Genomic DNA, 23,634 nt, shown 5'->3' on the forward strand with positions numbered 1-23,634 from the left:
CCAGTCTCCTCCCCCTGGAGACTAGGTGTTCAGATACGGAGGAGATGGGAATGATAGAAGAGAGAACATATATAGCTAGATCTGCTTCAGAAGATGTCACAGATCTAAATTCAGTGAGACTAATTAACCATGGGAACAATTTACCAAGGGTCTTGGTGCATTCTCCATCAATAGCGGTTTTTAAATCAAAATTGGATGTTTTTCTAAAAGATGTGCTCTAGGAATTATTTTGGGGTAGTTCTGTGGCCTGTGCAGTACAGGAGATCAGACTAGATAATCACAACGATCCCTTCTGGCCTAGGAATCTATGAATAGTCTCCCCTCAAGCAGGAATGTCGCTCTGGGGTGTCCTACATGGGTTTGCTCAAAAGCAATTAATTTGGATAGTTTAATAGCCATTAGAATGAGATCTGGTCCACGATCTGTTGATGGGTTATCTTTCACATTTGCGATTATTTCTACTGTGTGAGTTACAGCCTTTAAAAGGGACAGCAGCAGATTTGAGCGGGAAGTGTGTGTGTGTGTGTGTGGGGGGGGACCATTATCCGTGTTTTGCTGGGCAATGCCTATGGTAGGACAGGTTTCAGAGTAACAGCCGTGTTAGTCTGTATTCGCAAAAAGAAAAGGAGGACTTGTGGCACCTTAGAGACTAACCAATTTATTAGAGCATAAGCTTTCGTGAGCTACAGCTCACTTCTTCAGATGCATATCGTGGAAACTGCAGCAGGCTTTATATATACACAGGAAAGGAAGATGATGTCTGTCTGTATCTGTACAAGTTTTTTCATGCAGTTGATAGATTTCCACTCCATACGGCTAAATGCAGTGCCTTGCATAATGACAGGTTTCCACGATATGCATCTGAAGAAGTGAGCTGTAGCTCACGAAAGCTTATGCTCTAATAAATTGGTTAGTCTCTAAGGTGCCACAAGTCCTCCTTTTCTTTTTGCGAATACAGACTAACACGGCTGTTACTCTGAAACCTGTCATTATGCAAGGCACTGCATTTAGCCGTATGGAGTGGAAATCTATCAACTGCATGAAAAAACTTGTACAGATACAGACAGACATCATCTTCCTTTCCTGTGTATATATAAAGCCTGCTGCAGTTTCCACGATATGCATCTGAAGAAGTGAGCTGTAGCTCACGAAAGCTTATGCTCTAATAAATTGGTTAGTCTCTAAGGTGCCACAAGTCCTCCTTTTCTTTATGGTAGGACAAGCCAGGCAAAGGTCTTAGGGGTGAGGGTAATAACTAGTACCTTGTTGCCCTGTAAAGTCATGGAGGAGTGTGTTTGAGAAATAGGTTCCCTGCAGCCGGAGGGTAGGGGAATGTGGCAAGCCGGAAACTTTCCCTGTTCCCCTTTGACCGAAGTCCCTGGCTGGCGCAAAGGAGACTGGAGGATGCCTTGTGCCGCGGCGGCAGCTCGGAGAGGTGTAAACTCAACACCGCTCCCGCAGTTGCTGTTGCCAGGAGACCGAGTAGCGAGCTCGGAGGGAAGGGGGAGGAGGCGGCGGCGGCAGGAGTCGCGGCTGCTGCAGGGAGCGCTGGGTAAGGAGCGCTGGGGCCGCTGCGGGCGCCAGCGAGAGGAAGCCGCTCGGAAGGCGGCGGCGGCGGCGGAGGATCCGATTGCAGCCGGGCCGAAGCGCAGGCACTGATTGCTCCCTCCAGCCCGCCGGGTGCAAGCGGCCGCGGGGGGCTTGCGAGGGGACTGGAGTGCATGCGGAGTTCAGGCTCCAGTCCGGCTGCGCACGATGGAGGATGAAAGGTATGTGCGGAGTGTGTGTGTGTGTGTGCGCGCAGGGCAGGCGCCTTTGTGTTTGCGTTGGGGCTGGCGGGGCTCGCAATGCACTGTAGCCCGGCGCTCATCGGTAAGTGTCACAGCCCTGCTTCGTGGGGTGTGGGGGGGTGGGGGGATGAAGTTTCAAAGCTCTCCCTTGTGAGGAAGGTTTTGCATTGTGTTGCTCTGAGACAGTCATCGCTCACATCACCGCTGGGCACTCTGTTTCCTTTCTCCCCCCCCCCCCCCCCGGCGCTTCCTCGTAGAAATTGCCCCCGGTGAACTGTCTCTGAGTGGAGCGTGTATGTGCTTTCGAGATTTAAACCCCCCCCCCCCGTTGTCAGCGCCTGAACTGGGGGGCCTTGGAGCTGTGCAATACAAGGATCTCTGCTTTTTTTTTTAAAAAAATAAAATAAAATAAAGGGCAGTCTAAGGGGAAACATTCTCATGGGAACTGCCTTTTAACTTAATTTGAAATTAAGCTTACTTACAGTTGCATAAGCTTATCAGCAAGCATGTGAGAGGTGTGACTTGTAAGAACCAGATCACTTCGCCAGTGGCACTCATTGGCATGCAAGAAGTGGTGATTAAGTAAAGGGCTGATTCTTAATGTTCCTGTGAGAATTCACCTTACTTCTGAAGCATGTGAGGCTCCTGTTCCTGCAAGGCCTTTTTTCCCTAATCCCCTGCACAAAATATGTTGTTTTTTATCTTCTGATTACTAGACATTGCAATGTCATAGGTGAAGGTTACTTCACCTGATTCAAAACTGTGCTCAGAAGTTGAAGGGAATTTATTTCCATGCAAAACTTGCCATAAAAAAGATTTTTTTTTTTTAATGAGATGTTGGAATGCATTTTGTCTGATTGACGCAGGCATTTAAAGAACATGCGGAGTTGAGCTGGAAATTTAATGTGGGTTGATGTAGTGCAGCCTACCAGTAAAATTTTAAACTCTGATTTAGTGTTCACCTCACTCTTTAATTTCAGCTAGTTGATTTTAGTTCTGTAAATCTTGACTTGTACCCAGTGGCACCCATTTAGTGCTTTTTGTAGTTAACAAACAAAAGTTTATGAATTTTGCAAATCATACTGTGAGTATATTTACACATCCTTTGTAAGCCAAAACAAGCGACCTGTGTTTTATGACAGGTAGAGGGAGACAGCAGGATGGATCTTTATAGCTGCTCATAGGGTAGATGGGCCATTAACTGTTTCCTGTGTAGTCTTGTTTTTGTCTGTCGTACCTTGGTTGCTGTAGTTTTCTAAGAAAAAGCTAAGCTCTTAATAGCCACTGAACATAGTGCAAATAATGAGAGGTGGCATCTTGTGATTGTTGCATGGGAATGCCCAGGAGAAGAGGGGTATATAAAATATTTACCATGTAGGCTTTCTTCTTTGAATGCCCCTGTGACTTTTTGAAGCCAGAAACTTAAACTTCTAGAAGCTAAAAATCAGCGGAGTACTCCCTTTCCAAGTTGTGCTGGTGACCTTTGTGTATGGGGAAAGTTTTCACAGAATAATATTGATGGAACTACTGCCTTTTGGGATGTGAGGAAAACTTTGCTTCTCCAACATACTGTACCTAAAATGCAACCTGGCTGCAGTCTTTGAGCAACATTCTCATTGCAGCCAAAGGGAATTTTGTCCAAGTAGCAAGGGGCAGGATTCTATCCTTAGGTGAATAGAGAGTCTCAATAGTTGTTTGTATATTTAATGTTCAAAACAAAACTCTCAGCCTGTGATCTCTCTTGCAGTTAAATATATTCTAGAATAGATCTAGTGTTTGTTTAAATGGCCACCTGTGGAGGTTAATCATTAGTATATTTAAATCTCAGAGGTATTTTAGATACTTGCCCATGTAACTTGTGTCCAATTCTTGCAGCTTTTAAAGTGAATCTGTTGTCTGAGAGTTGACAGGAGAGGAAGCTGAGGCCATGTGCTTATCCCAGTGGAGAGTGGCAATTCATTATCATCCTTGTTAATCAATTCTATTCTGGTAGTGCCCAAAAGCCCAAATACGGACTTGGCCCTGATCATTCTGGGCACTGTACAAACATAAATGTCCCTATAATAACCAGTTTGGCTCAGTTTTGTTTTAGACTGAGATGCTTTTTCATTCCCTAAGAACAATCTCCATATCCCCTCAGTCTTTGAAACTGAAGAATCCCACTGAAACTTCTGGGGGATTTTGTTGGTTTGAATATAATTATCCAAACTGTGGCTTACACACCATTGCTCTCAGGGTAGGGACGGAAGGCTCTTCAATGAACCCAGGCTGTGAGGACCTTGGATTTATGTCCCCTCTGAAGAGGCAGTTGAGAGATGTCAGCTTCTCACATTCTAGAAGTGCACGTCCTGTTGAACTCCACAAAAGCTACATCCTACACACTGAAAAGTGGAATGAATAGCTCTTTAAAAAGGACTCTGTCAAGTACTTTATTTCTGTGTGTTTTTTTGTGGTGGCTTTGTGTTTATATTTGTACATGTGCTTAGAATTTTGATGGGAACATTTTATAAACTTGCATAAAAATAGTATAGACCTCAAGTTTGACCTACTTTAACTTTCTTATTTGGATTTTAATTTCTTTCTTTCCCACTCAGTTAAATTTTTTTAAAAAAAGTACTTTATTATCAGGTCATGCCATACGTAGGTTCTAAACCTGCCAACACTTGTATTTCTGAGAAACTTTTACACATGTGAACTTCTTCAGTGGGGCTACTTACATGTGTAAAGTTACTCATGTGCCTAAATGTTTGCAGAGCGAGTGATTTTGTGTAAGCCAGTCATGTGTGGCAATCTAAATTGCTTACTTTGAAATCACAGTTCTCTCTTTGTCAATGCTGGTATGGCCACTCTTTGTCTGGCAAAACTACACAGCTGTATGATCAAAATGTGTGTTCTTTACCTCTGATGAAATTAGACACATTTTATTGTTCAACCAAAATAATAATATGAATGATACAGAATAATTATTGAAAACTTAAATTTTCCAATATCGTAATTTAAAATAATAGCTTTGAATGATTTTGCATAAACATGGTGATGTCTTCATAGTATTTTTTCCGAGAGGTTTAATATTTGCATCGCAAAGCAACTGTGATATTGGTGTTGAATTTGAATAATTATCTTAATTAGGGTAAAAATTGTTATCCTATGTTGTGGAACGCTTTATCTTTGTGATTTTTATCAAGTCCACGTTCCTCAAAATAATGTTCTTTTGGGGTTCTAGTGTGCATATCTGCAGTATACTCCAATTGCATATGTTACCAATTTTGTGTGTCCATTTTTGTGTAGTAATAGGCAATGCCAAAAATGCCGTAACAAAATAGGGGAAATATTACTTACCTCAAAAACAAAAAATCCGTTCTTATATTGATTTTTTTTTTTAAATGGGGGAGAGGAGCAGAATGAGCCAGTTCTGTTTCATTATTTTCAAATCCTCTGCAAAATCCGCCTCCCCCAATCAAAGCTGGCATTTTCAAAGACGCCAAAGGGAGTTAGGTGGCAAACTCCTATTGAGTATTGGGGATATTTGGCAAGCTAATTTCTCTAAGCTCCTTTGACAGTCCTAGCCCATAGTCTTTAAAATTATTTTATTTTCATGTGGCCTTAAAAAAATAAAGATTAGCTAGTGCACGTGCTCTCTCTCTCTCTCTCTCTCTTTCATAGCTAGCTATTATCAGTCTCTTCTATATGTACTGTAACATTGACATCTGATGATACAATGGGTGTTAGCTTGTCTCTGGGGTGAAAATATTAGGTATAATAATAAATATATTTGCTTCCAGGTATTTCTTGCTACTCATTCTAGATGTAAAATATTGTTGCTCTTTTTGTTTTATACTTGCTTTGTTTCCTTCAGTTAAAATTAAAGATCAAAACATTTATTTTTTGGCTATGATATCCATTTATCATAATAAAAAAACTTCCTTTCTTCTCAAATTAAAAATAAGGAAGACAGCTCTGTCAATATGGATAGCAGTTCTATCTTGATAAACAGATTCTTTGTTAGCTTTATAAGTCAAGGGACTGCAATTTAATATCTATTTAGTTCCCAGATCAAACTACATTATACTGGAGTAAAGGCTGAGTGCCTGTCAGCAACTTAAGGGTAAAAATCATTACAAGGATGCTGTAATTATCCCATTAATAGGCACTACAAATCCAGGAAATTCAGAGTTCAGGTTAAATTTTAAGAAAGCTGACATGTCAAGGAATGGAAATGCACAGTTAAGGTCCCAAACAACCTTAACTCTGCCCTCTGTAGTAACATTGTGCCACAACCATAAAATTATGGTTAGTACAGAAGTGTCTGTAGTCCTGCTGGCCACCGTCTTCCCTGAGGGCAGCTCGGCTCCACTCCTGTTTGAAAGTAGGCACTTTTAGCTTCAGTCTATTGAGAACAATAGAGCATGGCAGCCATTTTGAAAGAGGGCAGCTCTTCGTGGAATCCTTTGCAGCAGTAGCATAGATTCATAGATATTTAGGTCAGAAGGGACCATTATGATCATCTAGTCTGACCTCCTGCACAACGCAGGCCACAGAATTTCACCCACCACTCCTACAAAAAAACCTCACACCTATATCTGTGCTATTGAAGTCCTCAAATCGTAGTTTAAAGACTTCAAGGAGCAGAGACTCCTCCAGCAAGTGACCCGTGCCCCATGCTACAGAGGAAGGTGAAAAACCTCCAGGGCCTCTTCCAATCTGCCCTGGAGGAAAATTCCTTCCCGACTCCAAATATGGCGATCAGCTAAACCCTGAGCATATGGGTAAGATTCATCAGCCAGATACTACAGAAAATTCTTTCCTGGGTAACTCGGATCTCACCACATCTAATAGCCCATCACAGGCCATTGGGCGTATTTACCATGAATATTTAATTACCAAAACCATGTTATCCCATCATACCATCTCCTCCATAAACTTATCGAGTTTAATCTTAAAGCCAGATAGATCTTTTGCCCCCACTGCTTCCCTTGGAAGGCTGTTCCAAAACTTCACTCCTCTGATGGTTAAAAACCTTCGTCTAATTTCTAGTCTAAATTTCCTAGTGGCCAGTTTATATCCATTTGTTCTTGTGTCCACGTTGGTACTGAGCTTAAATAATTCCTCTCCCTCTCCAGTATTTATCCCTCTGATATATTTATAGAGATCAATCATATCTCCCCTCAACCAGAAACACTATTCATCAGTTTTGGCTGAAGAAGAAGCTTGCATGGTGCCTTCCCTGATGCCATGGAAATCCCTCTGTGGTTAGAGAGATGGCAGATCAGAGGCAGTGCAGGTTCCCAACTTCTTTCTGTGGCATCGTTCTTTCTTCCCTCTCCAGGAGATGTATGGGGATTCCTGGTCTAGTCCTTATTGACTGACTGCTCTTTACCTCTGCGTCATAAAATCCCCTTCTGGGGGTGGGGTTGTTTTGCCAGCAGCAGCATCTAACAGGGACACGGTGGCGTTTTGGTCCCCGCTGGAGCTGCTCTGTTGCAGTTGCTGCGTGGAGGAGCAGGAAGCAGTACCACAGCTGCTCCTGCGTAGAAACCCGGGCCATATCCCCTAGTGTCTGCATGAACCTCGGGAAGCTGAGTGGTTCAATGGGCTGAACCTCTTGACTAGTCTGTGGAATGTGCATGTGGAAACATGCCCTTCCCCTCCTCTAAGGATGGATCAGCTGAAAACTGTTATAATGGACCACATTTAATAGAGTGGCTTGAAAATCCCATTGATAATTGGGGAATTTTACCTAATGAATGGAGAGGAGCGGAAGGGGCTGAGGCTGATTTCTGCAGAAATCAACGTTGGGTTTTTTTTGTAGTTGAAATATGATGTGTGAACCATGATCTCACCTGAGCCTGCAAATAGACCTCGCTAGTGTACCTGTCGCTGCTTGGGCCAGAGCAGCACCTTAAATAGAATTCTAATTAATTTCACTGCTGCTGTTTGGGGAAACTCTGAGGTCAGGGCTGCTTCTGCTTGGAAAAGTTCTGAGTGGCACTGGAGGTAGGAACTGAGGCTGCTCACGGAAGACGAGTCTTCAAAAATTGGAGGCTGGATGAGGGATAGAGCTGCAGAGAGGCTGGAAGAATATGTAGAATAGCAGGCAGCAACCCCTCAAATTGAAGAGGGGTTGTGGTCAATCTCTCCTTCCCCTGAGATGGGAAACAATGTAGTACCTACTGGAATTTAGAGCAGGCTAAAAACTTCTAGGGACTGCTCTGTTGGCTAAGGGTAGCTAGGATGCAGGTGGCATAGAGTTGGCTACATTGGCTTTACGCCTCTTGGAGATTTGCCTAAACCAGGGGTATCCTCCGCTGCTGGTCTTGCGTACTTTTTGAGTTGTTGTACATAGCCACATGCACTTTAGTTCACACATCATCCTTAAATGTTCATCAGAAATCTTCATTCCATAGCTAAGCCTTCTCACTATGTTAAAGAACAAGATCAACTGGAAATCTTGTCATTTTCACAGATGTGTTAAAGTTTCTTGTCAATTTGAATCTTCTTAAAAACTGACTCGTTAAAAAAAATTCATCTTTGAGAAAGAGAGAGAGAGAACCCTTTAAATGGGATGTCTTGATCTCAAAAATTATTAAACGTGTTGGCAACACTAAGGTTTTTCAGCTAACTCTCACAATTTTATGGTGAGCCTCAGGATATTGGATGGCTTTCTTATAGCCCCAACTCCTGGAGTTAGTTAATTATATGAGAATATCAGCTTTCATGTTTAATAACCTCGCCCCCTCCTTCCCTCCAGCTGCTAGCTCTCATGGGGGACGGAGAAAAGCTTGAAAATGTGCAACTTAAAGGCTCCAGTACCAGAAGGCAAATAAAAAGAACCTGAATGTAGTAGTTTTGAAATCTCATGACTTTTAAACCAGTCTCAGGAATTTTTAATGCTTGGACTTGGCAATACTATAAGAAGGGTTTTTGTGCACACCCACAAGCAATGCCACTAAGCCACCCTACTGCTCCGAGTCCTGCTGTGTTCCCTGTGTGCATCTATACATGTGCTTGCAGCCTGTTTTGTTTTCAGTTTCACTCTCAGCTCTGTTGCTGGTAAATGCCCTTTTTCAGGGCATTGGGGTAGGGTGTATAGTCAGTGACCTATATCTAGCCTTGTGCTGTCAAATGGACAAGGTAAACAAACTGGGGGAGGAGGGGAAACATGTTTCCCATCTCTAACCTGTCATTCAGGCGACTTTTGCGGATAATACAGGTACAAGATTGACAACCAAAGCTTTCTTCTGACAATTCGATGCTTCAGAGAAGTTTCAAGTACTTTGGCTGCTCTAGAATGCCCAATCCCAGTTTTGTGGGTTTTTTTTGTTTTTTTAAATATAGACACTTTCTTTAATGTGGCTGTGTGTAAATCCCGGACAGACATAAGGTGAAATTAGCTGGCACTGATTTACACAGGGGAAACAGTGGAATTGATTTTATGCAAAGTGCTGTCAAATGCATAAAGTAAGCAAACTAGAAACATAGAAAAATATTTTTTTCCTATAATCATTCAGTAATAATAAGATTGGAGATTACTTGTAAGAATAAGCTTTTTAAAAAAAAATCAGGCCATTGTCTTTAATGGACTGTGTCACTATCGTAATAGACACTGTGCACATTACAGAAGTGTTGTAAGCATTTAACAATATTACTAAAATCACCTTAAAATATTAAGTGTCAATGTTAAAAATCCGCTTGTACTGTTCTGGGTTAAATCCAGGCTGTGGTAATGTCAAGGGGAGTTTTGCTATAGACCCCCAGTTGGGTTCATTTTCTTCCTACATTTATCCCAGCTTTGGAAATGAAAATCAGTTAAATCACTTGCATTTTTGGGTTCTTCATGATTGGGTTTCATGTACGGGAGGGGAAGGTTTAGCTGCTGAAAAGCCTGGAGAAAGGATTATGGATTTAAATAGAGTAGCAGTCTCTCATTCTATTTGTTTTCAATAAAATTGAAACATTGAGCTCAGAGTAATTTTACACGTATGAATAATAGAGGCTGGTGTTGACCTAATGGCAGTCTTGCACAGAGAGACAATTCTCTGCACAAGGTAATGAGGACACTGATGTGCCTTAAACTTCCAGATTATGGTGATCCTTGTTAGACAGATCACATTGGGCAAAACTGCTTCTGTTTGTATAGCTTGCCGTCCTGAAAGGAGGTTCTAGTTTAATAATCCCTCCTGTACGCCTCACCTGCACTACACCCTGTTTTCTAAACTTAACACCGAATGAGGCGTGACCTCTAAACTAATACAGTGGACGTCGTACAAATAATTTCAATTCCAATTTTCTGACTTATCGCTGTAGAGTGCGTTCCATGCAATCTACTGTGAGCATGTTTCTTTCAGATGAGATGAAAAACCACAGTCCTGCTCTCTGTGTGGACACTGGTCCCCTTGTGCTTAAGTCTATACCTTTGCAGCAAGGCAATTAAGCACCTGCTTAACTTTAAGGTCAAGTGCTTTGCTGAATCAGAGCCTGTCAGGGCTTGTCTTCACTGTAGTAGTTAGCTGGAGTTAGTACACTTTTGTTATTGATAGGGCTGCCACCTATGAGATACAAAACTCAGGACATACCTATTACTTAATGCTGGAGATCCAACTGTCCCACCATTATGCCAGGGCACAGGACAGCCTGCAGGGTCTGCCCCTGCCACCCAGCACTGGGGGAGGGACACGTGGGTCCCCAAGACAAGCCCCTCACTTCCCCACAGGATGGGCTCCCAAGCTCCAGCTGCTGGTCAGCAGAGGCAGGCCGGCCCAGGGGCAGTCCGACACTACAGCCATCCTGCTGTGGCCACCACCTCCCCCTCAGCCACATGAGTCTGTGCCTGGAGCCTGCCCTCATTGGTGCGCTGTGTCATCTGTCTGTGGTGCAGATGCGGCCCCAGTCTCTGAGCAGGCTCAGAGTGACGTATTATTACACAGCTGTGGTTAAAAAAAAAACAAAACAAAAAACGCTGCACAACCTGGGAGTTTTAATGTCCTGAGAAGACTCGCAGATTTCCTGGGACAGCTGCCTCAAAAAGGGATGATCCTGGGAAAACCTGGGCAGGTGGCAAGTCTCGTTACTGTAGGTGAGCTAGGCCAGCTCCAATGAGAGCAACCATGCTGCAAAGCAACACTAGAGTTACACAATGATTTGGATTAGCTGTTGCATCCCCACTGAATTACCAGCTCGAGCACCAGCATCACTTGCGCGTCAAGCCATGCTCCCCACCCTCCGACTGGCCAGCTAGCTCGACCTTAAAGCAGCACTTAACTCGGGTTAGAGATTTTTGTGGACATGTGTTGTGTTAGGTTTAACACATGAGCGATCACTCAGATTAACTGGGCTGTGAAAGCATACCCTCAGGGTATGTCCACACTTTGAGCTGGGCATGTGATTCCCAACTCAACATACCTGCACTTGCTCTAATTGAGCTAGCATGCTAAAAATACAGCATAGTTATACGGGCGTGAGCAGTGGAAGGGGCTCCGAAATACGTTTTCATCAGAGACTATAGGCATGTACTCGCGGCAGCTAGCCTTTCCTGCCACTTGCACTGCTGCGACCACACTATTTTTAGTGCACTAGCTTGATCAGAGCTAATGTGGGCATGTCTCCTGAAGCAGGGAATCACACCCCCCAGCTTGAAGTTTAAATGTATCCTTAGACTTGAATTTGTCCTCATGTGCTTGGCTCACATTTCTTCCCCTTCCCACTCTTGTCTGGCTGGCTGCGATCATCTAACCAACCAGCGGTAGCTGCATTTCAGCGAGACTTTCCGTATACGGACACTGATCCTAGAGACAAGGATGAGAGTGTCTGTGACTCTACACATGTGAGTTGTCCTGTTCGTACTACTTGCATGCGCAAGTGTTTGCAGGAGCTGGGCCGTAAGCTGTAAAGCATTGGGGATCCTTCAGAACAGAGCTTGCTATATTAACATAAATTATTGCTATCTTTAAATTCAATTATGCTGGATTCAACAACACTGAAAAAGCATAAACTTTCCCTTCCCTCTTATCCTCATTTTCAGCATCAAACAGAGTTCCCAGTCACCTGATGAAGCTGAAGATAAGGAGAAGGACCAGCGCACGGTAACAGTCAATCCTTCTCACATGGGAAAGGCATTCAAGGTCATGAATGAATTACGGAGGTACTTTTTCCACGTAACATGCATCATCTTTGGTTTATCAGACACATGCTGATCAGAACAGAAAGTCATTTGGGGCACTTTAAAAAATAATATTCTGTATTCGCTTCAGCACAAAAGGAGGTCACGCAACAGGGTGTTAGCAAAGCAGTAGGAAGAGGCAGCCAAAGTGTAGACTTGTAGAGCGCTGCTATTCCCACCCACACACCTGTCTACCTCTTTGTCAAAAAGAAGCCAGCTGTGTCATTTTCAGAGCCATATCTGCCGTTTACAAACAATAATTGGTTTAAAGTTTCCCACTACTTACAGCAAATCCACACACACAAACACACTATTCTCAACAGAGCAAATGGCTTGAAGACCAATAATAGAATATTACAGCTATGAGGACACCTACACGTAATTACAGAGCAAGGATTGCTAAAGTGGGATTCTCATTCTCTTTGACTCACGGTCACTCAATCTCAGCTTTGTACTGCAAAGTGTGTAAAAAAACAAAAAAAAAAACCACACCACCCACAAGCCAATTTAAAAACTTCACACTGCTCAAAGAAGAACTCCAGCACATTTTCGATCAAGTGTGTGTATGTGTGGGGGAGAGGAGAATTGTTACTTTAAATGGCCTTTTAAAAAAATTAGTCATTTAAAAGATACCTGTGGGTGTGTCAGCCATTCAGTGGCAGTGGATGACATTTGGCTTGTTTCTTGGAGTCTGCCTTCTTCCCTTGAAGCAGGTTGAAATTCAGCGAGTGTTTGACTTTTTCATTTGTGTGACTTATTTGAGTCCTTGGCCTGCCAAACGGTATCTTTGGTTTGTGGAAACTATTCTGTTTTATTTATTTAATGTGAAAAATGTGTATGTAACACTCTTTCCCCCTCCCTCCCTCCCTCGGCCCCCGGGGTTGAATAGGTTGACCTTCTAAAATATGCATTATCCTATAAAGAGAAGGACTGGAATGCTCTTCCTCTGCAGCAGATGCCACCATGCTTGGGCTGGCCCAAGCAGGGGGGCATAACACAGAGAAATGCGAAGTATCCTTCCCATCTCACAGTTCTGTGAAGCTGAGTGCGTTTCCTTTTCAGTCTCCCTCTAGTCCTCTGCTGGCAGAGGGATGAGGAGACCTGAATGCAGGTGCTTGTGCAGCTGAGCACCAGGCGGCCGTGGTTATGTTGAAACTCCAATATTGTATTCCTTTAACTGAAGTGCACTGGAGACCCAAGCAGTGCTGCTTTCTTGGTTTCTGTGTTTTGCTCGATCCCGAATGTTACTCAGCTGACTGTAGAAGGTTAGATCTGCCCTTAAGCACATGCTTTTCAGACTGCATCTTTGCATGCTCCTTGGCACTGCTTTCTCTTCGCTCCTGCTGCTATTCTGCAGTCTGCAAATCCTGGTGTGTGTATGGTGCACTGCTTTGAACCATCACTCAGTAGTACCGTCAGACAGCCTGTGAAAATGGTTACCTTGAATAACAGCGATTTAATTCCTGTTTATCTAGTAATCCCTTACAGAAAGTCTAGATTTAAACTCTCTGGGAGGTAGTGAGACCTCTAACCTATTGACTACGAGTTAGTTGCTTGGCACATTCATCTTCTAAATGTAAATGGAAAACTCATTTGCATGAAATAGACTTTTTAGATGATAGGATCCCAGAGAGGGACTAAACTGGATTCCGTCTTGATAGACTGAAGTGAATGATCTCCAAAGCCTGCACTGTATTTTGCTCACATAAAAGCTCCCTTTACCACCACCACCCCATCAGAGCTGGTATAAATATGGAACACACAGTCTCTTATCTATTTCTAAGTGTTGTCTTTCCTGTATGTTTCCAGCTGTAATTTTCAGCGTTTTGGGAGTCATTTTATTAGGTATCACAAAATACAAGGGACGTACCTAGTCTGTTAGAAGGCTAAATGTGTTTTTGTTTTATATGGGGTTTTCTAAAGCAAAAGCGCAATAAGCTGTATAGAAGAGAGAGTGACATCTGGATTTGTAGACCCTGATCTTTTTTCCTAATGTGACCCTGTCAATGAGCACCCTTATTCTGCGTTTAGATGCTGAAGTAGGGACTAGGTATTTTATAATACTGAGCACTTACAATATACAAACATCAATTAACAAATGCTCAAAGGAGAGATCTGAGAGGGAGATAAAAATGGGCACAGAGTCATGAAAAACTTACCCAAAGCCAAGCTGTGAGTGAGTGGCAGAACTGGGGCTGACTCCATGCTGACTCGTGCGTTAAACTCGGTCATCAAGATGAATAGCAGACTCCAGTGAATGAGTGCACTTTGTGGTGATGCTCTTGAGAATGACGCGAGGAACCCTTTGTGTGCCATTCAGCCCTGAGGAATACGCTTTGTTTGTTCATGTGCTGTAGCATCAAACCTTCTCCTCTACCAGGCCTGTTGTGTCATGTGGGGGAAAAAAAGGAACCCTCTCCCCTTTTATCCCACCTCCTTCCCAAGGCTGTGGAGAGATGAAAGCTGCAGCATCCCCTACTGCTTTATGGGGGAAAAGTGGGTGGCACATCGGTGTAGTGACAGAGCTGCTAGGAGGATCCTTTGTCCCTTTCCCAGGCTGCTTTATGATTGGAGATGGAGACAATCTGAACTTCGGGGTTCAGGACCCTGTGGCCAGCCTCCCAAATCCTTCCTTTTGTAGAACAGGATGTGTCCAGTTCTATTGCAGGCAGGGATCTCTGCCGCTTTGGGTGGGAGCAGGATATGCTCCATAAAGAAAAGTTGATAGGGACTGGTTGTCTCCTTGTGTTTCAGCCTTCCACTGAGACTCCAGCAGTTGTCAGATCTTGCTGGATGATTCAGGTCACTTGTTTGTGACGTAGGAACTCTGCTCATTTTTCCAAAGGTATTTACAGAGGGCCCTTTGCATGGCCAGATGTTCTGAAACCATGTTGTCTTCTCTGGTGTTTTCCAGCAAGCGACTCCTCTGTGATGTGGTGATTGTTGCTGAAGCCGTTGAGATGGAAGCCCATCGCGTTGTCCTAGCAGCCTGCAGCCCCTATTTTTGTGCAATGTTTACAGGTACTTTTCTGCCTCCAAACAAAGTTCTGTGGTTGAGTGTGCTCTGCAGAATCCAAGACGCACACAGTTATGTCTTCACGATAGACCTGCTGCAGATGGTGTGGGCTCGGGTCTGTATGAAGATCTTTTCGTGGAAGAGAAGAAGTGTAGTAAAGTCTGTAGCTGCTTATACCAATGAATGTGCTTGAACATCTCTTGGCTAAATCCCCTTTGGACAGGGGACTTTGTCTTGTGCAGGTTTGAGGACACTGGCAGCACTTGGTAAAAGTTGGATGCCACCGTATGTGGCCCTCCCATGGGAGATCTGTGCTGTGTGGGACACAGAAGGAATTGTATGTGGGTTGGCAGATAGCATTTGAAGTGAGATGTTTGATTTTTCTAGACCAGAATTTGGGGTGTTAAAGCATGTTTTTTATTTATTTATATCAAGCATTTATACAGTGCTGTAAAGTTGCATGTTACATTGCTCACACGTCCCCCCACAAAAGTCCCTGTCTCAGAGCTTACAATTCAAAGGCCTTGTCCTACAAAAACTTGAACACAAGGGATGGACGTGTTCTGAAGTGTTCAGCATTGGTTTAATTCTGCTCCCACTGAAGCAAATGGTAGAAGTCTTGTTGACTCCTTGGTCTGAGTGCTGCCACTGGCTTTGGAAACCCCGTCCGTGATTATAGGATTATAATTCAAAATGATCTGGACAAACTGGCAAAATGGTCTGAAGTAACGAGGATGAAATTCAATAAGGACAAATGCAAAGTACTCCACTTAGGAAGGAACAGTCAGTTGCGAACGCACAAAATGGGAAACGACTGCCTAGGAAGGACTACTGCGGAAAGGGATCTGGGGGTCATAGTGGACCACAAGCTAAATATGAGTCAACAGTGTAACACCGTTGCCCAAAAAAAAAAAAAAAAAGGGAACATCATTCTGGGATGTATTAGCAGGACTGTTGTAATCAAAACACGAAAAGTAATTCTTCTGCTCTACTCCACGCTGATTAGGCCTCAACTGGAGCATTGTGTCGAGTTCTGGGTGCCACATTTCAGGAAGGATGTGGACAAATTGGAGGAAGTCCAGCAAAGAGCAACAAAAATGATAAAGCTCTAGAAAACATGACCTGTGAGGGAAGATTGAAAAATTGGGTTTGTTTAGTTTGAAGAAGAGGAGACTTAGAGGGGACATGAGAACAGTTTTCAAGTATGCAAAAGGTTGTTACAAGGAGGAGGGTGAAAAATTGTTCCCGTTAACCTCTGGGGATAGGACAAGAAGCAATGGGCTGAAATTGCAGCAAGGGAGGTTTAGGTTGGACATTAGGAAAAAATTCCCAACTGTGAAGGTGCTTAAGGACTGGAATAAATTGCCTAAGGAGGTTGTGGAATGTCCATCACTGGCGATTTTTAAGAGCATGTTGGACAAACACCTGTCAGGGATGGTCTAGATTGGGGCAGGCAAACTTTCTGGCCTGAGGGCCGCATCGCGTTTCGGAAATTGTATGGAGAGCTGGTTAGGGGAGGAGGTCGTGGTCCGGCCCCCACCTCCTATCTGGCCCCCCATCCCCGGGACTCCTGCCCCATCCACACCCCCTGGCTCCCTGTCCGCTGACTGCCCCTGGACCCCTGCCCCCCGCCACCCCATCCAACCTCTCCTCTCATTCCTGACTGCCCCCCCGGGACCCCTGCCCCATCCAACCACCCCTTCTCCCTGTTCCCTGACTGCCCCCTGCTGCCCCATCCAACCCCCCCCTCCTTCCTGACTGCCGCTCCCCCCCCCGGGACTCCTGTCCCCATTCAACTCCCTGTTCCCGCCCGACCCCTATCCACTCCCCTGCCCTCTATCCAATCCCCCCGCTCCGTGCCCCCTTACCGCACTGCCTGGAGGCGCTACAGACATGCTGCCCGGCTGGAACCGGGGCTCGCTGCCGCAGCCACCGTACAGCACAGAGCACCGCGTCAGGCCGGGCTCGGCAGCTACGCTGCCTCAGGAGCTCACAGTCCCGCTGTCCAGAACACTGCGCCGGCGGTGGAGTGAGCTGAGGCTGCAGGGGAGGGGGAACAGTGGGGGGGGCCGGGGGGCGAGCCTCCCTCGCCAGGAACTCAGGGGCCGGGCTGGATGTGGCCCCCGGGCCGTAGTTTGCCCACCTCTGGTCTAGATAATACTTAGTCCTGCCATGAGTTCAGGGGACTGGACTAGACCTCTCGAGGTCCCTTCCAGTTCTATGATTCTGTGTAAGCAAAACTACACACACACTTCAGCGTTGGCAAGATTAGGCCTTAGGTTAAGACAAAAAGGTCAAGAAGAGCGGAACAAGTCTCTGAGGACAGGGATGGAATATTTCCACCTAACTCAACTGAAGACTCAGCCTGGTAGCTCAGCTGGAAGACACCTGCACTGCAGTACCGTCTCTACTCCCAAGCCCCTTGGCCATGCATGTTGAATTTCCATTGGCAAATCTTTGCTCCCACCTGACCAGTCATATCTGTGCCTCCGACAAATCAGTTATACCCCCAAACAATGCTGCCCCCTTCAAAAAATTTCAATCAGTACTGCCACCCCGCCCAACTCTACCTCTTTGCAGGGCTCTGCAACTGCTGACCCTCCTCCTGTTGCTGTCCTGAGTACATAGGAGACCTTTGACTACCCTCTCCACCTGGGCCATCTGCTCTTTTCTCCTCTTCTTAAAGGAGTAGCTGCCAGGAGGCCACACAGTTCCCTCCCTCACATTCTCTTCCTGAAAAAGAGCCAACAAACCAAAATTCTCAGTAATAAAACAGATTGGATTTTAAGGTCTCCTGAACGACTCTTGTGATAGCTTAACTTCAGCCCAATGCATTATGTGAGAAACCCAATTTGGGGAACGTTCTGTGATACTCCTTGATTTATGGTCACCAAAGCGTTGGAGGATGGTCAAAAGAGAGCTGGGAGAGCTACTGTTTTGTGTCTCTACGTGGATGCTCCCTCCTTAAAGAGGCTTAGATTGACCCTGTTTCTGTCAGTTTTATTGGAAGAGTTCAACTCCTTGCTAATCATCATCTGCAAAATGTGTTTTCTTTGTCGTGACTTAAAAGCTATAGCAGAGCCAGGCAGTGTTTGTGCCAGAAAGAATGTGGTCCTAACTGAATGGGAAAAGGGGGGATGCAACTGTGAGTTCATGTGCTGGGCTTGGTGTTCTGCCGGGATTGCATGTATCGGTGGCTTTTGGCATATGGGAAGTAGAAGGTGCATTCACTTAAAAAATAAATTGATGGTTGACGTTGTGGGATGTATGTCTGTATAAGCAGGTGTGCGTTGGTAGGTACTTTACGTTTGCCAGGAAGTTTTTTCTTCGTAAGGCTGACAAATCTAAGCTACTAAGAATCTAGAGAGCTGAGACAGTATCTTGGGATTGGATGTTAGCAGTAATAATAATGCCACTATGTGTAAGGAGCAAAGCAGGAAGGCGTGCTTTGTGAGAGTATTTGTTACTGTTTGTGGTAGTTATTACACCAGCCAACAAGAGCACAGCCCTGGAGAAGCCTCTGATCCTTAGAGGTCATGTCTGCCTGAAACCAGCCACCATGATTAACTGGCATTAATAAGGGCAGGTAGACTTTGTTGCTGTTCCAATTCTGGAATTCTGTGAGGCCCAGTAATGCTCGGATCTGAAAGTTAAATAGTAACCATCTAACCACAATCGTGTGACTTTTTTTTTTGTAAACTACCTTTGGCTATAGTTCTAACGATTACTGTTTGCTGCTGCTCTGGTTGTAAAACAAGTTGAGCGCTAGGTCACTATCTCCTCTCCTCTCTGTTTAGGGCTGGCTGTTCCCATATTCTGGGAACAAGTTCTGGGTCTCCCTATTGCAAGGTCAGAAGTACTTCTCTGTACCTCAGCATTGTTTCACTTTGTGGAGAGTGATCCTTTACCAAAATAAGCTGACTATTCTTCATTTTTTTTTTTTTGTTACTGCTCAGAGATGAAACTTGACAACAGTGGGGAAACTGAGCTCTTGTATTTATCCACAGGACCCGCACAGCATGAGCAGCAGCAGTAGCAAGCTGTTTGGGAGAGCCCCTAGTAGTATATGTCCTGCTTGGCCTGGAAGGGACCTCTTCTGGGGCAGAGATTTCACTCCAGGGGGAAAATCCCTATGGCCATGCCCATGAGGAAGGTGCTCATTGGGTTAGCTGGTAGAAAAGAAGACTGTGGGCAGACAAGCAGGAACCAAACGGAGACCAACAATTCATTCCCTATGTGTGATCATCCCACTGCTGGTCAGCAACTCTCAATCAGTGTAGACTTCTACTGGATTTGAACCAGTGACCTTGAGATGAAGGACTCCCTATGCCAGTGCCTTTAGCCAGCTGATCTCTTCTAGTTATGTATTTGTTTAAAACCAAGACTTTGAAGCTCTGGAATAAGCAGGCACATCGCCCACTGAAGGTCATGAGACTTACCCCTGCGAACTCCAGAGCTGGATTTGGAGCAGTGTTCCTAAACTGATTGCTTTCCCTTCATTATTTTTTAAAAGCACTTCCCATGGAGGCTTGATGGTTTTGTTTTGTTCTGCAAGGATGGTCATTATAATGTACAACATTTTGAAATAAAACAAAACCAGATCCACTCCAATAATGACTGCAACAGCTGCAGTGATGTGATTGCAAAAAGAAAAGGAGTACTTGTGGCACCTTAGAGACTAACCAATTTATTTGAGCATAAGCTTTCGTGAGCTACAGCTCACTTCATCGGATGCATACTTTGGAAAGTGTAGAAGATCTTTTTATATACACACAAAGCATGAAAAAAGGAGAGTGATCATTTTAGATAAGCTATTACCAGCAGGACAGTGGGGTGGGAGGACGTATTGTTTCATGCTTTGTGTGTATATAAAAAGATCTTCTACACTTTCCACAGTATGCATCCGATGAAGTGAGCTGTAGCTCACGAAAGCTTATGCTCAAATAAATTGGTTAGTCTCTAAGGTGCCACAAGTACTCTTTTTCTTTTTGCGAATACAGACTAACACGGCTGTTACTCTGAAACCAGTGATGTGATTGGAATGTTTGAGGCTGTTACTGCAGAACAGATTGTGTGTGTTGGGGTTTTGGAAGCACAGAAGCAGTCAGCAGCAATCCAGATCTTCTCTTCAGATCTTCGGCATCGCTTCAGAATCTGCTCTCCTCTTTTTGTGTGTGAAATGGCTGCTGTTGTGTTTTCTGCCACATGTGTATTCTCCTCACAGGCAGTTTGAACAGATCCTTGGTTTAAAACGCCCCCCACAAAAAAGAGCTAGCGCTATGAACCAGACAGTGTCCATGTGGAGCACAAGAAATACGGCGCAGGGCGGCCTGCAGTGCTCCGTGAACAAGGCGATATCAAAGCTGGGAGAGAAGAACTGACTCCCCCACTGAGTTAATGCAGGCTAGAAAGAGCAATGGCATTGCAGTATATAGGACAGACAGTCATGTGTATTGAGGGGGTGTGCAAGGTATACGTAAGAAGTGCTTGCAGATGTGGGAGTAGTGGTTGCAAAGTCTTCTCAGCAGCAAAAGGCAGCATGATCCAGTGGGTAGAGCACAGGACTGGGAGTCAGGAACACAACCCAGCTCTCCTGGCTTTGACACTGACCTGTTGCATGACCATAGGCAAGTCACTTTCCTTCCTACCTTTGTCTGTCTTGTCTATTTTGATTCTTTGGAGCAGGGCTTGGCTAATGTGCACAGTGCCTAGCACAGTGGGGCCCTGTTATCAGTTGTTGTCTGTCGATATAGTGCTAATACAAATCATTAATAACAGTGCTTTAAATTAAGATCTGAAGCAAGCAAGGCTCGATTCTGGTTTGTCAAAGACTTTAGGATTTTTTTTTTTTTTTTGAAAGGGTGTATGGGATGAGTTGAATTAATTCATCCAGTCATTCCGACACCTCCAAAGATGCCTTAGGAGATGCTATATTTGTACTGAATATGCGTGCTTCGGCTTGGATGGAAGCATTTATCACCCACTCCTATTATCCTGCTAACTTCACTCCCCTGCTCCCCATTCCCTTTCAGCTCATAGTGTCCAGATGTTTCCTGGCTGGGAAGAGTAACAGGCACGTGAAAAGTGGTGCCTTCTGACCAGTGGAACAGGTTGGAGTGACCTGCTGGAGTGTGGAGGGGGTAGATGGTATCGCTGCAGCTCTACTTGCCTGGGCTATGGAGCTGAGCATAACGATCTAGAGATCTAGCAGAATGCAAACTGCAGCGTTAGCAGCTTGTGGGTGGGCGTGTGAGCCCACACAGTATGTATTTTTTGTTGGCTGTGTCTTATGAGTGCCACAAAGGGAGATGATGATCTCAGATCAGTCTCTCTGAGCTATTTGTGTATTGATCTCTGCATAAGTTCTTCTGACTCTGTCCTCTACCCCTCTTTTTTTCAATAAACATATCCGTGTCTGTGCTGAGTCTTTTGCTTGCTCTGAAGCACAGGTACAGGGTGTTACCGTAGCACCCGGGAGACTTTTATGGACCATTCTGTAATATCCTTTGTTCAGGATGCTTCTTTCAAGTGGTGAGAATTCTTCTCTTTTTTTTTTTTTAAATCCCACTTGCTTTAAATACCACCAGGGATTTGATTTGACTTCACAGATGTGGGTCTTTTGCTTGTAAAGATGTCCCAGGTTCCTTTACGTGATCTTTATCATTGCGTTTTTTAATTCATTCAGTTCAACGCAAGACTTTATTGGTTTTACTTAGGGACCAGGTCCTGCTCATCTTACTCACACACAGTGTAGTTCATGTTTCAGAGTAACAGCTGTGTTAGTCTGTATTCGCAAAAAGAAAAGGAGTACTTGTGGCACCTTAGAGACGAACCAATTTATCTGAGCATAAGCTTTCGTGAGCTACAGCTCACTTCATCGGATGCATACTGTAGAAACTGCAGAAGACATTATATACACAGAGACCATGAAACAATACGTCCTCCCACCCCACTGTCCTGCTGGTAATAGCTTATCTAAAGTGATCACTCTCCTTGAGCTGTAGCTCACGAAAGCTCATGCTCAAATAAATTGGTTAGTCTCTAAGGTGCCACAAGTACTCCTTTTCTTTTTGCGAATACAGACTAACACGGCTGTTCCTCTGAAACCTCTCCTTACAATGTGTATGATAATCAAGTTGGGCCATTTCCAGCACAAATCCAGGTTTTCTCACCCTCAGCCCCCCCTCCCCCCCCCCAAACTCACTCTCCTGCTGGTAATAGCCCATCCAAAGTGACCACTCTCTTTACAATGTGTATGATAATCAAGGTGGGCCATTTCCAGCACAAATCCAGGTTTTCTCAACCCCCCCCCTTTTTTTTTTTCCAAAAACCACACACACAAACTCACTCTCCTGCTGGTAATAGCTTATCCAAAGTGACCACTCTCCTTACAATGTGTATGAAAATCAAGGTGGGCTGGAAATGGCCCAGCTTGATTATCATACACATTATAAGGAGAGTGATCACTTTAGATAAGCTATTACCAGCAGGAGAGAGGGGTGGGAGGAGGTATTGTTTCATGGTCTCTGTGCATATAATGTCTTCTGCAGTTTCCACAGTGTAGTTCATGTCACTTGTGTGAAGAAGGCCAGAGCTAGGTGGTGTTCCCAGTGTCAGGATTTTGTTGAAACTTGGTTGCCTTTGTGTGTCTGTCTCACCCCAGGTCATATGCTGTGCTCTTAGCGTGTGGAGCTCGATCATGTCATGTCAAAGATGACTTGAACATTTCCTTTACATACATGCAGCCTGTAACTGTTTTTCACAGAGGATGAGTGTAGAACTACTCCTCTCAATCCCACAGCAGCACTGAGTGACCGAATTTCTCAGTGTTGTGATTATTCGTATCCCAGTAAAAGATTTGACAGTTGTTCAATTTCTCCTTTGTCTAACTTAATTGTTTTCTTCTATTGTTTTACTTCTGCTGCTGGAATTTGTTTTTCTTCCCTGGCTTATCAGCATTTTGAGAAAACCTGGAGGTGTAATGTCACTTTCTGCAACTGATCGTTAAAGGTGGCCTCAGGGATCCTTTCTTGCAACACCCACAGCTTTCTTTTGTTACTGAAATATACCTCCTTCCTACCTCCATTTCTAATTAAGCTCAAAGTCAGCTACACCGGGATATGCATGTGTAGGCTGTTGAGCAGACACAGGTTTGGTTTACCTCCAGTGGAGTCTCTTGTTTGCCACTTTTTATATTTAAAAAAAAAAAAAAGTTAACCTTTAGATTTCCTTTGGCCTATCCCTCTGGATAGGACTGCCCCATTGGCCAAAAAAAAAAAAAAAAATGCTAGCAACGGAGTGGTGATTTCTGCAGAGATTTTCATAGTTTCCTAGTTTGTGCGAAGAGGCCCTCCGGAGATTCACCCATAATTAGTTCTTATAGCCTATCAAAGGACAACTTCTTTGTCATCATCTGTGCTTATCCATCTATGAGAGTAATTAATTGTGTCTTATTGTTGTTTTCTCATATACATTTGAGCTTGGGTGAATCTCAGGAGGTTGTCTTCATCCAAGCACCCAGCTCATGGGGAAATGTATTTTGAACCAGGCCAATCTCTTCAGTCTGCGGAACTATGCTGGAAGCCTCAGGAGAAGAGGCTGCTAGAAGACCACCCGGTTCTGGGCATGCTGTTCTTGGGGTACCTCTCCCCCGTTGTAGTTCTTGGGCTGTG

The 23,634-nt window shown here is 44.4% G+C and overlaps 1 protein-coding gene across 5 annotated transcripts in view; it reads left to right on the top strand.

Moving 5' to 3' along the window:
- Positions 1-1,528: 1,528 nt before the first annotated feature.
- The window catches only part of KLHL3 (kelch like family member 3), a 66,626-nt gene continuing 44,520 nt past the window's right edge, over positions 1,529-23,634 (top strand). For 4 of the 5 annotated variants that reach the window (XM_073355482.2, XM_078853989.1, XM_078853990.1 and 1 more), the window contains exons 1-3: positions 1,529-1,769; positions 11,809-11,928; positions 14,861-14,967. In XM_073355482.2, the coding sequence (XP_073211583.1) occupies positions 1,756-1,769; positions 11,809-11,928; positions 14,861-14,967 (241 nt within the window). In that variant the 5' untranslated portion in view covers positions 1,529-1,755. Of the gene's footprint in view, positions 1,770-11,808; positions 11,929-14,860; positions 14,968-23,634 lie in introns of those variants that run through there. The other variant, XM_073355487.1, reaches the window with a different exon arrangement.

The sequence above is a fragment of the Lepidochelys kempii genome, chromosome 8 (assembly GCF_965140285.1).
Source record: "Lepidochelys kempii isolate rLepKem1 chromosome 8, rLepKem1.hap1, whole genome shotgun sequence".
Taxonomy (NCBI): Eukaryota; Metazoa; Chordata; order Testudines; family Cheloniidae; genus Lepidochelys; species Lepidochelys kempii.